The sequence below is a fragment of the Tachypleus tridentatus genome, chromosome 1 (genome assembly GCF_004210375.1).
Source record: "Tachypleus tridentatus isolate NWPU-2018 chromosome 1, ASM421037v1, whole genome shotgun sequence".
Taxonomy (NCBI): domain Eukaryota; kingdom Metazoa; phylum Arthropoda; class Merostomata; order Xiphosura; family Limulidae; genus Tachypleus; species Tachypleus tridentatus.
This window is the reverse complement of record NC_134825.1, coordinates 186554177-186573842: the sequence shown is the minus strand read 5'-3', so window position 1 is coordinate 186573842 and position 19666 is coordinate 186554177. Positions and strand designations below refer to the sequence as shown.

Genomic DNA, 19666 nt, shown 5'->3' with positions numbered 1-19666 from the left:
TTGTGAACAAACAACTCGTATCGTGACTGACGACACAAATCAATGAGCTCTCTTAACACTCCTATTCAAAACAAGTAATTATGTTGATGCATACAGTAGGACTAAATTTAGGCTTGTTGTTTAGGTGTCCAAGAAGAATGGCTTATTAATTCGATGCTTTGGTTTGTTTTGAATTTCGCAAAGCTACACGAGGGCTACATGTACTAGCCGTCCCTAATTTTGCAGTGTAAGACTAGAGGGAAGGCCACTAGTCATCACCATCCACCGCCAACTCTTGGACTATTCTTTTACCAAAGAATAGTGGGATTGACCGTGACATTATAACGCCCCATCGTTGAAAGGGCGAGCATGTTTGGTGTGATGGGGATTTGAACCTGAGACCCTCGGATTACGAGTTGAGTGCCTTAGCCACCTGGTTATGCCGGGCCAGGGACAAGGAACAAGATCAACAACCTATAGAAACATTCACGTATCGAACAATTTATATCTGGTCGTTTTTAAAGTGACACTTCCATAATCATTTTTAGCTGAAAAAGTACTATTTAACCATTACTGAAGGAAAATTGGTAAACAAGTTAGATGGAGCATCAGAATATACAATTGAGTTGAAAAATAGTCATTACCTTAAACTTAGAGCTACAAGAACGTGTATTATAGATTGGGAACAAATATCTAATTATTAGTGTGAAACTAGAAACGGGAATGGTGAAACTTTAACTGGTGTGAAATTATAAATTGGACTAGTGCAACTTTAACTGGTGTGAGATTAGAATCTTATTTGAGCTAGAAAGTGGAGTATCATCCATCATGTTTTGAAGAATAAATATACCAAACTCCATGTTCTAAACATCACATTTTTCGAAACAGATGTTACTTACAAATGTTAATAAGTCGTTGACCCTGATTTTTTTTTTTCCAGATATGCGAACATAGTTAGCTATCCATAATTTTGACATGACTGACTCCAGGAAAGACAGCTAGTTAACAGCACACGCACCTTCACTCGTGTCTCCTCAAACAGTTGTCATCACGCTCTTAACGTGCGGTTATTATTATTTCGTGACAACAAGATGCGAATGACAGACACACAGATCCATAGTCTGGTATGATAGCATCTTGGTTTGTTTTTTGTCAGAATAAATATTAGTAGGTGAGGTTAAACATAAAAATCAGGGAGTACAAAAAAACTACATGATTTAATGATTTGCTAGAATTAGATGATAACAACAACAAAGTTAGAAGTACGTATTAAAGGTAACGGATACTTAGGCTTACTTAACTGCTGAAAGGTGGAGTACATCTGGGCTGTCTGCACTAGTGGACCAGATGATTAGTTTGTGTGTCTGTATCTTCTATTTCATGCATTGATGCACAAGTTCAACACAGGATAATGGTTACTATGTGAGTGTAACATGAAAGTATCACAATGTTTTGATTATCCTGTAAAACCCTCACGGAATTTTCAGTTTATTGTGAAAAAAAATCCTATTGTCAAGCAGAAATGGATGGACATGAGGCCTTTGGTAAGCAACATCAACAAAGATGGCAAATTCATTAGAATTAATTTAGTGTGTTTTACTGAACCCTAATGATGGGAAAACCTTTATATAGCGACTTATTGTTTGATGTTTGTAACTAAATACATTATTTACTAATTTCCTTCTCTATATTTCCATTAAATATATCATTTATCTTCCAATATAGCCCCTAAACGCAATTAAGTAAGTGGCTTTGCTACAACTAAATAATAAAGAAACACATTTGATTGATTTTCTATACTGTGGCAAAAAGGGCACATGTACCTTTTATATGGTGTATTACCATCTAATCTACCATACCTTATATGGCAATACCTACACATTCTTCAATTACTATGAAAGAAGGGAAACTGATATTATACAGTGTTTGATTTTGAATTGTGTTCAAAGCTACATGAGGACTATCTGCACTAGCCATCTCTAATTTAGCTATGTGGCAATAGATAGAGCCACAATAATTACACAAGTTTTGTTTTATTGTTTGAAGTAACATATCTACTTATGTATGTATGGAAAAATATAATTTAATGATTAATTATTTAAAACAAAATACAGACATTTAAGTATAAGCTGTGAATTCTGAAAATCTGTGGTTTGCATAAATAATGCATTCATTTTTTAAATTTTTCATTATCTAAGTTAAAGTTCACATTAAAAACAAAACAATATTTATAACAGAAAAGTTCCATTCAATAAACAGTTAATTTTCACCATTATAGGAAATCTAATTAAAAAACCCATTAACAGTTTGTATTATTAGCAATCAAAAGCAGAACTTTATCACTATCACAGTAACCCAAAACAGGACTGACAAAATAGCCAAACCTTTAACACTAAACCAATGCTCAGTAATGATATATAATTACATTTCTCTTATAAATTTTATTTCACAGCTTTAAATGTTCAAATATACATATTAAATTTTTACAATTATTTTGTCTTTTTTGTCAAATTTTTGCTAAAAGTGCTTTTTGCTGACAGCTGGTTATCTGATATTTTCACAGACTGGTGTAAGGCTTCCCATAACTTCTTTGCCAAGTTTGAATTCTCTAGTACTTCATTTAGTTCCTCTTTTGACTTGGTAATCAAGTCGGCCAGGCTAGTCGCGTTCTTCATCATGGGTCGAACGTTCCTGAAACTGATTCCAGGTAGATGGGACAAAAAATCCTGCAACCAATGAGTGCAACAGTGAAACTAAACAGTTACAACAGTGATTACCTGTCACTAATTTGTTCAAAATTTAACAGGATGGTAGTGAATCTGAGTGATCAAATTCATTATTTCCTTCTAACAATCAAGCAGATCATTATGACAAAACTAATTTGCTCAAGGTTTACCACCCTCCAAAAATAAGTTTATATGACAAGTGCCAACTTAAAGTTTACAAATATTTATTTAATAGCTTTAAATGTCAATGACTGAGGCTATTTGAACAGCTGATAAACTGATAAATTTAGGCCTGGTTTTTGATTTGGTAATTTTCAATACAGCTAAGCCAGATCTTCAGTAAGCAAGACTCCAGTTACACCTAACTTTCTAGCAAGATTCTATAATAATTTCATATTTATATGATCAGTGTCACATTTTTTCCTTGGCTGGGTAGTCTCTAATCAAATTTCATATTTTCTTGAAGAACACAGTTAAAATTTCCATTGTAATAAAATCAGTTTTTTTTTTACAAAGAAACATCAACTGGATTTTTCAATAAAAGATGACTTGAAAGTGAAATTACCATGAGTTTTAACCTATAAAAGAAACTAGATAAAGAACTGGAATGATACAGGTTTTACCTGTGGAGCAACTGCATATTTGTTGGATAATTCTTCTTCTGTTTCTTGAGAAGTTATTTTAACAGCGTGACCAGCATCAGGTTGATCTTTTCCTAGCTGCTCATGTAACAAACAATAACACAAGGAAACTACTTGAAATTGTTTTTGTTGGGTGATGTACAAGTTAATTGAATGTATCTTAGAGTTAAAAATGATAAAATATTTTTTGAAATACTATAATGTTAAATCGGTTATCTAGAATATTTGATATAATTTAATATGTAAAACAGTAGAAAGTTAAGAGAATAATTAAAGTTAATTAATCACATGTATATCTACTATAAATCCTAAAAAAACAATGTTACTTAAATAACTTCACTACAACATGTGATACTAATTCTGGCAAAATAAATGATTCTCAACTGCATATTAAAAACTAATTATGCTGTCTAGAATGGAAGAATGTAGAAGTAATTAGGTTACTTAATTATTTCTTTTTTCAGTTTAAAAAAAATAATGAAAACAGACTGTTAGTTGGTTTCCTTCTCCACAATGTAACTAACTTGTTGGTGTTAAGCCTTCTGGATTTATGAAGTCAAATAAAGTTTATTGAAACTTTATCAGAAATTGTATAAAAAGAAACTAAAGTTTAGAAAGTTACCAGTGTAGCTAAAACAAATGTTTCAAGTATTAAATCAGATAGATCGTTTAAATAAACAACTAAACTACAAATGTTTAATTATAGATAAAAACAACAAATATTCTTTTATACTAAAATATTCATGTAAAGATTAACACCCATTTTCACCATAATTCTTAAAATACAAGTTAAACCCATTATATCAACTCACTTCTAATGACTTACCTTTAATAACTCAAACATCTCGGAGCTCACATGCGGAGAAGGAGACCACAAGAGTCGCAATCGTGGGAAGTGAATTGTCAACAGGATCAACTTGGAAATGACATTCATGGTAGAAACTCCCGTAGACAAGCAGTACTTTCCCTGTTTGAAATAAAAATTAAAAACAGGGAGACGAACAATATAAACTACTTTCTACTACCTCTGTGTTTCTTGTAAGCACATAAGATATTAAATTCTTCCTTCAAGCTACAAAAGAATAACCTAGATTTTTTACTTAAAAAAACTCCTTTGAGTTTCTAACAAAAATAAGCACACCTTACATTTCATAACTGAAGAGGTTAATACATCGATTATATACGGACACTTGAAGAACATTACAAAAGTAATAATAATAAGTGCATTATGCATTTGAAACAAATCAAAACTAATAATAAACAAGTTTAATTCTTCAACTAACAAATCCACTGAGAAATATTTGAAGGTATAAGATCTTGTCATAACCTCACATTAAAAAGTTTGTGCAAACAATTGTATCTGTACATGTGAACAAGCTTCCCTGATATCACTATATTTATCATTGATCTGTAAAAACAAGAAGGATACTGCATTACATGCAGATACTGGTATATTAAACAAAACATTCACATCTGACAGCAACAAACATACAGATATTAGTTAAAACCATTTCTTAGAAACAAATATGTACCCGCAGGGAAAATCCTTTGTTTTGGTCGAACTCAATCAGAAGAATTGGTTGTCTGTAGTAACGATTCATAGCCTGGACTTGAGCATAGAGTCGACCACTATTCAAAGAACCAATAAGGTCATTCAGGCTTTTCCTTTCCACACAAGTCTTTGGAGTCAATATATAATCCCCAACCTTCAAAACAACAAAAGAAGGAACAAACTAGTCGGTATATATATAGTCTCTACCAATGAGAAAACAAAGGTAACATTATATAATTTCTGACAAATGTTTAGTTTTTTTAACAAAGCCACATTGGACTGTCTGCTGTGTTTATTATGAGGAATCAAACCCCAGAATTGTTTTGTGTTGTAAGTCAGAAACTTACCACTGACCCACTTGGAGACAAGACACATGATAAAACGAAGCAGAAAGTATATAGTGTTAAAAAGAAATATCACATCCAAGTCTTCTTAAAACTAACTGCATTACTTACTAGAAATATGACATCCATGTCTTCTTAAAACTAACTGCATTATTTACAGCTTCTAATTCATCATTAAAATATACTGAGTTTCAGAACAAAGAAATATTTTACAAAATAAATATGGTTTTCATAAAAATTTTAGAAGACTAAAATATAGTTTCTATGAGTTTCCGATAAACTAATGAAGTGAAACTTGAGAAGTGACCATTTAATTGACTAAGTCATTGGCTTAAAAGGTAGTGACATTGTTTTCAATCTTAGTTTTATTTCCTCTAGGACCTTGTTCCTTGTTACAAGTACACACATTGTGTTTAAACATAATCTGTGAAACAACAAGTATGAAAACAAACTATTAAAGTCTAACATTATACAACATTTGTCTGCTAGAATACATTAGGTAAAAGCTGTTATATAATAAAGAAATATAAAATAACAACATACCTCCAAGGTAATAGGCTCAATATCTATACCTCTTCTGTGAATGAGAGATGGTAGGTCACTACGGAACTCTCGAAGATCCACTATGACCTAAACCAGGTTGTTGCAAAGCAGTAAATAGGATACCTTAGAAGCCAGTTGATCAGCCAAAACTTATAAGTTGTTACCTAAGTCTTCAAACATTTCATTATACAGGGTGTTCGGAAAGTCACTATGCAGTTTTGTAATCATATTTTATTCAGTCTATTTTAAGCCAGCAACTGATAGTGGTATTTAGAAACAAAATAAGAAGGATCCAGGCCTGTAATAATGCCAACAGGGGTCACTTTCAACATTGTTTATAATTGTCATTCATATTTACCTCCTGTATTCTATATTGAAACATATCTGTTAATAAATATATAAGTGCACAGTGGCTTTCCGAACACCCTGTACTACAGGAACGTATATTTCCTAGATATTTTCAAATTATATAGCAATATAATAGTCAACCTATCACAAATTAGGCCTAGGTCTTTCTATGAGTTTTATATACTGATTATATGCAGAAGGAGAAATACATTCTTACAACAGCATGAGTAATATAATAATATAATTAATATTCTTAAATAAACTGTGAAGATGTATAGAAAAGATAGTTAATCCTAACAACAACATATAACATACAAGACTAAACCAATGATGTTTACAACAAACGTCAAAAACATGTTCAAATAATGTGTTACACTACAGCTTGTAATGACACTTGAAAAAGTGTTATGTTACAGATTGTAATTAAAGTGTAATGCTAAAACTGTAATGGTACTTAATAAACAGGTTATACAATTACTATCATTAAAATAATAATTAGAAAATATAGTCACGAATCATGATAATAATAACAATTGAAGAAAGTATTACCGTAAATATCATAATTATAATTAAAGAACATGTTACAGTAGACATAACAATAACCATAGAAAGTATTACAGTAAATATCATAATTATAATTAAAGAACGTGTTATAGAAGACACAACAATAACCATAGAAAGTATTACAGTAAATATCATAATTATAATTAAAGAACGTGTTATAGAAGACACAACAATAACCATAGAAAGTATTACAGTAAATATCATAATTATAATTAAAGAACTTACTATGGTACACATAACAATAACCATATAAAGTATTACAGTAAATATCATAATTATAATTAAAGAACGTCTTATAGAAGACACAACAATAACCATAGAAAGTATTACAGTAAATATCATAATTATAATTAAAGAACTTGCTATGGTACACATAACAATAACCATAGAAAGTATTACAGTAAATATCATAATTATAATTAAAAAACATGTTACAGTAGACATAACAATAACCATAGAGAGTATTACAGTAAATATCATAATTATAATTAAAGAACATGTTATAGTAGACATAACAATAACCATAGAAAGTATTACAGTAAATATCATAATTATAATTAAAGAACGTGTTATAGTAGACATAACAATAACCATAGAAAGTATTACAGTAAATATCATAATTATAATTAAAGAACTTGCTATGGTACACATAACAATAACCATAGAAAGTATTACAGTAAATATCATAATTATAATTAAAGAACGTGTTGTAGAAGACACAACAATGACCATAGAAAGTATTACAGTAAATATCATAATTATAATTAAAAAACATGTTACAGTAGACATAACAATAACCATAGAAAGTATTACAGTAAATATCATAATTATAATTAAAGAATGTGTTATAGAAGACACAACAATAACCATAGAAAGTATTACAGTAAATATCATAATTATAATTAAAGAACATGTTACAGTAGACATAACAATAACCATAGAAAGTATTACAGTAAATATCATAATTATAATTAAAGAACTTGCTATGGTGCACATAACAATAACCATAGAAAGTATTACAGTAAATATCATAATTATAATTAAAAAACATGTTACAGTAAACATAACAATAACCATAGAAAGTATTACAGTAAATATCATAATTATAATTAAAAACATGTTACAGTAGACATAACAATAACCATAGAAAGTATTACAGTAAATATCATAACTATAATTAAAAAACATGTTACAGTAGACATAACAATAACCATAGAAAGTATTACAGTAAATATCATAATTATAATTAAAGAACATGTTATAGTAGACATAACAATAACCATAGAAAGTGTTACAGTAAATATCATAATTATAATTAAAGAACGTGTTATAGTAGACATAACAATAACCATAGAAAGTATTACAGTAAATATCATAATTATAATTAAAGAACTTGCTATGGTACACATAACAATAACCATAGAAAGTATTACAGTAAATATCATAATTATAGTTAAAAAACATGTTACAGTAGACATAACAATAACCATAGAAAGTATTACAGTAAATATCATAATTATAATTAAAGAACATGTTATAGTAGACACAACAATAACCATAGAAAGTATTACAGTAAATATCATAATTATAATTAAAGAACTTGCTATGGTACACATAACAATAACCATAGAAAGTATTACAGTAAATATCATAATTATAATTAAAAAACATGTTACAGTAGACATAACAATAACCATAGAAAGTATTACAGTAAATATCATAATTATAATTAAAGAACGTGTTATAGAAGACACAACAATAACCATAGAAAGTATTACAGTAAATATCATAATTATAATTAAAAAACATGTTATAGAAGACACAAGAATAACCATAGAAAGTATTACAGTAAATATCATAATTATAATTAAAGAACGTGTTACAGTAGACATAACAATAACCATAGAAAGTATTACAGTAAATATCATAATTATAATTAAAGAACTTGCTATGGTACACATAACAATAACCATAGAAAGTATTACAGTAAATATCATAATTATAATTAAAGAACTTGCTATGGTACACACAACAATAACCATAGAAAGTATTACAGTAAATATCATAATTATAATTAAAAAACATGTTATAGAAGACACAAGAATAACCATAGAAAGTATTACAGTAAATATCATAATTATAATTAAAGAACGTGTTACAGTAGACATAACAATAACCATAGAAAGTATTACAGTAAATATCATAATTATAATTAAAGAACTTGCTATGGTACACATAACAAAAACCATAGAAAGTATTACAGTAAATATCATAATTATAATTAAAAAACATGTTACAGTAGACATAACAATAACCATAGAAAGTATTACAGTAAATATCATAATTATAATTAAAGAACGTGTTATAGTAGACATAACAATAACCATAGAAAGTATTACAGTAAATATCATAATTATAATTAAAGAACATGTTACAGTAGACATAACAATAACCATAGAAAGTATTACAGTAAATATCATAATTATAATTAAAGAGCGTGTTATAGAGACACAACAATAACCATAGAAAGTATTACAGTAAATATCATAATTATAATTAAAGAACTTGCTATGGTACACATAACAATAACCATAGAAAGTATTACAGTAAATATCATAATTATAATTAAAGAACGTGTTATAGAAGACACAACAATAACCATAGAAAGTATTACAGTAAATATCATAATTATAATTAAAGAACGTGTTATAGAAGACACAACAATAACCATAGAAAGTATTACAGTAAATATCATAATTATAATTAAAGAACTTGCTATGGTACACATAACAATAACCACAGAAAGTATTACAGTAAATATCATAATTATAATTAAAGAACATGTTACAGTAGACATAACAATAACCATAGAAAGTATTACAGTAAATATCATAATTATAATTAAAGAACGTGTTATAGAAGACACAACAATAACCATAGAAAGTATTACAGTAAATATCATAATTATAATTAAAAAACATGTTACAGTAGACATAACAATAACCATAGAAAGTATTACAGTAAATATCATAATTATAATTAAAGAACGTGTTATAGAAGACACAACAATAACCATAGAAAGTATTACAGTAAATATCATAATTATAATTAAAGAACGTGTTATAGTAGACATAACAATAACCATAGAAAGTATTACAGTAAATATCATAATTATAATTAAAGAACTTGCTATGGTACACATAACAATAACCATAGAAAGTATTACAGTAAATATCATAATTATAGTTAAAAAACATGTTACAGTAGACATAACAATAACCATAGAAAGTATTACAGTAAATATCATAATTATAATTAAAGAACATGTTATAGTAGACATAACAATAACCATAGAAAGTATTACAGTAAATATCATAATTATAATTAAAGAACGTGTTATAGAAGACACAACAATGACCATAGAAAGTATTACAGTAAATATCATAATTATAATTAAAAAACATGTTACAGTAGACATAACAATAACCATAGAAAGTATTACAGTAAATATCATAATTATAATTAAAGAACGTGTTACAGTAGACATAACAATAACCATAGAAAGTATTACAGTAAATATCATAATTATAATTAAAGAACATGTTATAGTAGACACAACAATAACCATAGAAAGTATTACAGTAAATATCATAATTATAATTAAAGAACTTGCTATGGTACACATAACAATAACCATAGAAAGTATTACAGTAAATATCATAATTATAATTAAAAAACATGTTACAGTAGACATAACAATAACCATAGAAAGTATTACAGTAAATATCATAATTATAATTAAAAGGCGTGTTATAGAAGACACAACAATAACCATAGAAAGTATTACAGTAAATATCATAATTATAATTAAAAACATGTTATAGAGACACAAGAATAACCATAGAAAGTATTACAGTAAATATCATAATTATAATTAAAGAACGTGTTACAGTAGACATAACAATAACCATAGAAAGTATTACAGTAAATATCATAATTATAATTAAAGAACTTGCTATGGTACACATAACAATAACCATAGAAAGTATTACAGTAAATATCATAATTATAATTAAAGAACTTGCTATGGTACACACAACAATAACCATAGAAAGTATTACAGTAAATATCATAATTATAATTAAAAAACATGTTATAGAAGACACAAGAATAACCATAGAAAGTATTACAGTAAATATCATAATTATAATTAAAGAACGTGTTACAGTAGACATAACAATAACCATAGAAAGTATTACAGTAAATATCATAATTATAATTAAAGAACGTGTTATAGAAGACACAACAATAACCATAGAAAGTATTACAGTAAATATCATAATTATAATTAAAGAACGTGTTATAGAAGACACAACAATAACCATAGAAAGTATTACAGTAAATATCATAATTATAATTAAAGAACTTGCTATGGTACACATAACAATAACCACAGAAAGTATTACAGTAAATATCATAATTATAATTAAAGAACATGTTACAGTAGACATAACAATAACCATAGAAAGTATTACAGTAAATATCATAATTATAATTAAAGAACGTGTTATAGAAGACACAACAATAACCATAGAAAGTATTACAGTAAATATCATAATTATAATTAAAGAACTTGCTATGGTACACATAACAATAACCATAGAAAGTATTACAGTAAATATCATAATTATAATTAAAGAACGTGTTATAGAAGACACAACAATAACCATAGAAAGTATTACAGTAAATATCATAATTATAATTAAAGAACGTGTTATAGAAGACACAACAATAACCATAGAAAGTATTACAGTAAATATCATAATTATAATTAAAGAACTTGCTATGGTACACATAACAATAACCACAGAAAGTATTACAGTAAATATCATAATTATAATTAAAGAACATGTTACAGTAGACATAACAATAACCATAGAAAGTATTACAGTAAATATCATAATTATAATTAAAGAACGTGTTATAGAAGACACAACAATAACCATAGAAAGTATTACAGTAAATATCATAATTATAATTAAAGAACGTGTTATAGTAGACATAACAATGACCATAGAAAGTATTACAGTAAATATCATAATTATAATTAAAAAACATGTTACAGTAGACATAACAATAACCATAGAAAGTATTACAGTAAATATCATAATTATAATTAAAGAACGTGTTATAGAAGACACAAAAATAACCATAGAAAGTATTACAGTAAATATCATAATTATACTTAAAGTACTTGCTATGGTACACATAACAATAACCATAGAAAGTATTACAGTAAATATCATAATTATAATTAAAAAACATGTTATAGAAGACACAAGAATAACCATAGAAAGTATTACAGTAAATATCATAATTATAATTAAAGAACATGTTACAGTAGACATAACAATAACCATAGAAAGTATTACAGTAAATATCATAATTATAATTAAAGAACTTGCTATGGTGCACATAACAATAACCACAGAAAGTATTACAGTAAATATCATAATTATAATTAAAAAACATGTTACAGTAAACATAACAATAACCATAGAAAGTATTACAGTAAATATCATAATTATAATTAAAAACATGTTACAGTAGACATAACAATAACCATAGAAAGTATTACAGTAAATATCATAATTATAATTAAAAAACATGTTACAGTAGACATAACAATAACCATAAAAAGTATTACAGTAAATATCATAATTATAATTAAAGAACATGTTATAGTAGACATAACAATATCCATAGAAAGTATTACAGTAAATATCATAATTATAATTAAAGAACATGTTACAGTAGACACAACAATAACCATAGAAAGTGTTACAGTAAATATCATAATTATAATTAAAGAACGTGTTATAGTAGACATAACTCACATACTTTACTACAATAGACATCTTAACAATACAATAAAAGATATGATATCTGAACTCTAACATACTTTACTACAATAGACATCTTAACAATACAATAAAAGGTATGATATCTGAACTCTCACATACTTTACTACAATAGACATCTTAACAATACAATAAAAGGTATGATATCTGAACTCTAACATACGTTACTACAATAGACATCTTAACAATACAATAAAGGTATGATATCTGAACTCTAACATACGTTACTACAATAGACATCTTAACAATACAATAAAGGTATGATATCTGAACTCTCACATACTTTACTACAATAGACATCTTAACAATACAATAAAAGGTATGATATCTGAACTCTAACATACTTTACTACAATAGACATCTTAACAATACAATAAAAGGTATGATATCTGAACTCTAACATACTTTACTACAATAGACATCTTAACAATACAATAAAAGGTATGATATCTGAACTCTCACATACTTTACTACAATAGACATCTTAACAATACAATAAAAGGTATGATATCTGAACTCTAACATACGTTACTACAATAGACATCTTAACAATACAATAAAAGGTATGATATCTGAACTCTAACATACGTTACTACAATAGACATCTTAACAATACAATAAAAGGTATGATATCTGAACTCTCACATACTTTACTACAATAGACATCTTAACAATACAATAAAAGGTATGATATCTGAACTCTAACATACTTTACTACAATAGACATCTTAACAATACAATAAAAGGTATGATATCTGAACTCTAACATACTTTACTACAATAGACATCTTAACAATACAATAAAAGGTATGATATCTGAACTCTCACATACTTTACTACAATAGACATCTTAACAATACAATAAAAGGTATGATATCTGAACTCTAACATACGTTACTACAATAGACATCTTAACAATACAATAAAAGGTATGATATCTGAACTCTAACATACGTTACTACAATAGACATCTTAACAATACAATAAAAGGTATGATATCTGAACTCTCACATACTTTACTACAATAGACATCTTAACAATACAATAAAAGGTATGATATCTGAACTCTAACATACTTTACTACAATAGACATCTTAACAATACAATAAAAGGTATGATATCTGAACTCTAACATACTTTACTACAATAGACATCTTAACAATACAATAAAAGGTATGATATCTGAACTCTCACATACTTTACTACAATAGACATCTTAACAATACAATAAAGGTATGATATCTGAACTGTCACATACTTTACTACAATAGACATCTTAACAATACAATAAAAGGTATGATATCTGAACTGTCACATACTTTACTACAATAGACATCTTAACAATACAATAAAAGGTATGATATCTGAACTCTCACATACTTTACTACAATAGACATCTTAACAATACAATAAAAGGTATGATATCTGAACTCGCATACTTTACTACAACAGACATCTTAACAATACAATAAAAGGTATGATATTTGAACTCTCACATACTTTACTACAATAGACATCTTAACAATACAATAAAAGGTATGATATCTGAACTCTAACATACTTTACTACAATAGACATCTTAACAATACAAGAAAAGGTATGATATCTGAACTCTCACATACTTTACTACAATAGACATCTTAACAATACAATAAAAGGTATGATATCTGAACTCTCACATACTTTACTACAACAGACATCTTAACAATACAATAAAAGGTATGATATTTGAACTCTCACATACTTTACTAGAATAGACATCTTAACAATACAATAAAAGGTATGATATTTGAACTCTCACATACTTTACTACAATAGACATCTTAACAATACAATAAAAGGTATGATATCTGAACTCTAACATACTTTACTACAATAGACATCTTAACAATACAATAAAAGGTATGATATCTGAGCTCTCACATACTTTACTACAACAGAGATCTTAACAATACAATAAAAGGTATGATATCTGAACTCTAACATAGTTTACTACAATAGACATCTTAACAATACAATAAAAGGTATGATATCTGAACTCTCACATACTTTACTACAATAGACATCTTAACAATACAATAAAAGTATGATATTTTAACTCTCACATACTTTACTACAATAGACATCTTAACAATACAATAAAAGGTATGATATCTGAACTCTAACATACTTTACTACAATAGACATCTTAACAATACAATAAAAGGTATGATATCTGAACTGTCACATACTTTACTACAACAGACATCTTAACAATACAATAAAAGGTATTATATCTGAACTCTAACATACTTTACTACAATAGACATCTTAACAATACAATAAAAGGTATGATATCTGAGCTCTAACATACTTTACTACAATAGACATCTTAACAATACAATAAAAGGTATGATATCTGAACTCTAACATAGTTTACTACAATAGACATCTTAACAATACAATAAAAGGTATGATATCTGAACTCTAACATACTTTACTACAATAGACATCTTAACAATACAACAAAAGGTATGATATCTGAACTCTCACATACTTTACTACAATAGACATCTTAACAATACAATAAAATGTATGATATCTGAACTCTCACATACTTTACTACAACAGACATCTTAACAATACAATAAAAGGTATGATATCTGAACTCTCACATACTTTATTACAACAGACATCTTAACAATACAATAAAACGTATGATATTTGAACTCTCACATACTTTACTACAATAGACATCTTAACAATACAATAAAAGGTATGATATTTGAACTCTCACATACTTTACTACAATAGACATCTTAACAATACAATAAAAGGTATGATATCTGAACTCTAACATACTTTACTACAATAGACATCTTAACAATACAATAAAAGGTATGATATCTGAACTGTCACATACTTTACTACAACAGACATCTTAACAATACAATAAAAGGTATGATATCTGAACTCTAACATACTTTACTACAATAGACATCTTAACAATACAATAAAAGGTATGATATTTGAACTCTCACATACTTTACTACAATAGACATCTTAACAATACAATAAAAGGTATGATATCTGAACTCTAACATACTTTACTACAATAGACATCTTAACAATACAATAAAAGGTATGATATTTGAACTCTCACATACTTTACTACAATAGACATCTTAACAATACAATAAAAGGTATGATATCTGAACTCTAACATACTTTACTACAATAGACATCTTAACAATACAATAAAAGGTATGATATCTGAACTCTCACATACTTTACTACAACAGACATCTTAACAATACAATAAAAGGTATGATATCTGTACTCTAACATACTTTACTACAATAGACATCTTAACAATACAATAAAAGGTATGATATCTGAACTCTAACATACTTTACTACAATAGACATCTTCACAATACAATAAAAGGTATGATATCTGAACTCTCACATACTTTACTACAATAGACATCTTAACAATACAATAAAAGGTATGATATCTGAACTGTCACATACTTTACTACAATAGACATCTTAACAATACAATAAAAGGTATGATATCTGAACTCTAACATACTTTACTACAATAGACATCTTAACAATACAATAAAAGGTATGATATCTGAACTGTCACATACTTTACTACAATAGACATCTTAACAATACAATAAAAGGTATTATATCTGAACTGTCACATACTTTACTACAATAGACATCTTATCAATACAATAAAAGGTATGATATCTGAACTCTAACATACTTTACTACAATAGACATCTTAACAATACAATAAAAGGTATGATATCTGAACTGTCACATACTTTACTACAATAGACATCTTAACAATACAATAAAAGGTATTATATCTGAACTGTCACATACTTTACTACAATAGACATCTTATCAATACAATAAAAGGTATGATATCTGAACTCTAACATACTTTACTACAATAGACATCTTAACAATACAATAAAAGGTATGATATCTGAACTGTCACATACTTTACTACAATAGACATCTTAACAATACAATAAAAGGTATTATATCTGAACTGTCACATACTTTACTACAATAGACATCTTAACAATACAATAAAAGGTATGATATCTGAACTCTAACATACTTTACTACAACAGACATCTTAACAATACAATAAAAGGTATGATATCTGAACTCTAACATACTTTACTACAATAGACATCTTAACAATACAATAAAAGGTATGATATCTGAACTCTAACATACTTTACTACAATAGACATCTTAACAATACAATAAAAGGTATGATATCTGAACTGTCACATACGTTACTACAATAGACATCTTAACAATACAATAAAAGGTATGATATCTGAACTCTAACATACTTTACTACAATAGACATCTTCACAATACAATAAAAGGTATGATATCTGAACTCTCACATACTTTACTACAATAGACATCTTAACAATACAATAAAAGGTATGATATCTGAACTCTAACATACTTTACTACAATAGACATCTTAACAATACAATAAAAGGTATGATATCTGAACTCTAACATACTTTACTACAATAGACATCTTAACAATACAATAAAAGGTATGATATCTGAACTGTCACATACTTTACTACAATAGACATCTTAACAATACAATAAAAGGTATGATATCTGAACTGTCACATACGTTACTACAATAGACATCTTAACAATACAATAAAAGGTATGATATCTGAACTGTCACATACTTTACTACAATAGACATCTTAACAATACAATAAAAGGTATGATATCTGAACTGTCACATACTTTACTACAATAGACATCTTAACAATACAATAAAAGGTATTATATCTGAACTGTCACATACTTTACTACAATAGACATCTTAACAATACAATAAAGGTATGATATCTGAACTCTAACATACTTTACTACAGTAGACATCTTAACAATACAATAAAAGGTATGATATCTGAACTGTCACATACTTTACTACAATAGACATCTTAACAATACAATAAAAGGTATGATATCTGAACTGTCACATACTTTACTACAATAGACATCTTAACAATACAATAAAAGGTATTATATCTGAACTGTCACATACTTTACTACAATAGACATCTTAACAATACAATAAAAGGTATGATATCTGAACTCTAACATACTTTACTACAGTAGACATCTTAACAATACAATAAAAGGTATGATATCTGAACTCTAACATACTTTACTACAATAGACATCTTAACAATACAATAAAAGGTATGATATCTGAACTCTAACATACTTTACTACAATAGACATCTTAACAATACAATAAAAGGTATGATATCTGAACTCTAACATACTTTACTACAATAGACATCTTAACAATACAATAAAAGGTATGATATCTGAACTCTCACATACTTTACTACAATAGACATCTTAACAATACAATAAAAGGTATTATATCTGAACTGTCACATACTTTACTACAATAGACATCTTAACAATACAATAAAAGGTATGATATCTGAACTCTAACATACTTTACTACAACAGACATCTTAACAATACAATAAAAGGTATGATATCTGAACTCTAACATACTTTACTACAATAGACATCTTAACAATACAATAAAAGGTATGATATCTGAACTCTCACATACTTTACTACAATAGACATCTTAACAATACAATAAAAGGTATGATATCTGAACTGTCACATACTTTACTACAATAGACATCTTAACAATACAATAAAAGGTATGATATCTGAACTCTAACATACTTTACTACAACAGACATCTTAACAATACAATAAAAGGTATTATATCTGAACTGTCACATACTTTACTACAATAGACATCTTAACAATACAATAAAAGGTATTATATCTGAACTGTCACATACTTTACTACAATAGACATCTTAACAATACAATAAAAGGTATGATATCTGAACTCTAACATACTTTACTACAACAGACATCTTAACAATACAATAAAAGGTATGATATCTGAACTCTAACATACTTTACTACAATAGACATCTTAACAATACAATAAAAGGTATGATATCTGAACTCTCACATACTTTACTACAATAGACATCTTAACAATACAATAAAAGGTATGATATCTGAACTGTCACATACTTTACTACAATAGACATCTTAACAATACAATAAAAGGTATGATATCTGAACTCTCACATACTTTACTACAATAGACATCTTAACAATACAATAAAAGGTATGATATCTGAACTGTCACATACTTTTTGTTGCACAGTAGACTGCACCGCTCCCCCAGCTTTTCTGGTGTTAACTGTCTGATTTGCTGGAGTTACATCTCGGATTAAGTCAGGATGATCAAAGGTCTTTCCATCTCGGTTTTCTGGTACAACCATACTCTAAAGTGACATGAGAAATTAAACTCAGAACAATGTGAAACATCACAAATCAACCTTTTGAAGCATTTCATACATAAATAAAGTAACAAATTCCAACTGCAAAAGTAAAATTATTACAATCTTTCTACTTGAGTTAAGTCTATTTGATTAATGTTCATACTGTAATAGTGGCAAACGTAATACAGTGCAAAAAAGGCAGTGAGTTACCTACAATGTAATAATACAAACAGTAAAAAATTAGTTTTAACTTGTATAACCTTAGATACTGCTGTACAGTTAATCTTGTAAGGGCACTAAATACCTGTAGGTACAAGAACACAAACACATCCAGATATACATGACAGAAATTGTGTATAAAATGGACAAGAATACCACATATTTAGTTTTGACCATAAACTCTACACATAGTTCAAGTTTCTTACTGCTCTTTCTTTGATTAGGTATTCAAAAGCTTCCTTTTCTTTCCTCAGAGTTGTGAGGTATCTCTGTTCTTCAGCAGAATCTTTATACATTAAAAAATATACATGCAGAGACAGTTGTGGTCTCGTGGCTTGAAACACCTACAAAAATTTAGGGTCAGTTTATATCTCGAGAAAGGTTATTTCACAAAAGATTATGTTGTAAGTGGGCAAATGAATAATGAAGAGAAAAATAAAA

At 27.5% G+C, this 19666-nt stretch overlaps 1 protein-coding gene across 2 annotated transcripts in view; it reads right to left on the bottom strand.

The window, feature by feature from the left end:
- Positions 1-2045: 2045 nt before the first annotated feature.
- The window catches only part of LOC143232146 (DNA repair endonuclease XPF-like), a 96108-nt gene continuing 78487 nt past the window's right edge, over positions 2046-19666 (bottom strand). For both annotated transcript variants that reach the window (XM_076467245.1, XM_076467253.1), the window contains exons 16-22: positions 19432-19569; positions 18875-19009; positions 5786-5872; positions 4879-5052; positions 4173-4313; positions 3329-3424; positions 2046-2705 (exon numbers count right to left, since the gene is read on the bottom strand). In XM_076467245.1, coding sequence (XP_076323360.1) covers positions 2469-2705; positions 3329-3424; positions 4173-4313; positions 4879-5052; positions 5786-5872; positions 18875-19009; positions 19432-19569 — 1008 coding nt within the window. In that variant the 3' untranslated portion in view covers positions 2046-2468. The remainder of the gene's footprint in view (positions 2706-3328; positions 3425-4172; positions 4314-4878; positions 5053-5785; positions 5873-18874; positions 19010-19431; positions 19570-19666) is intronic.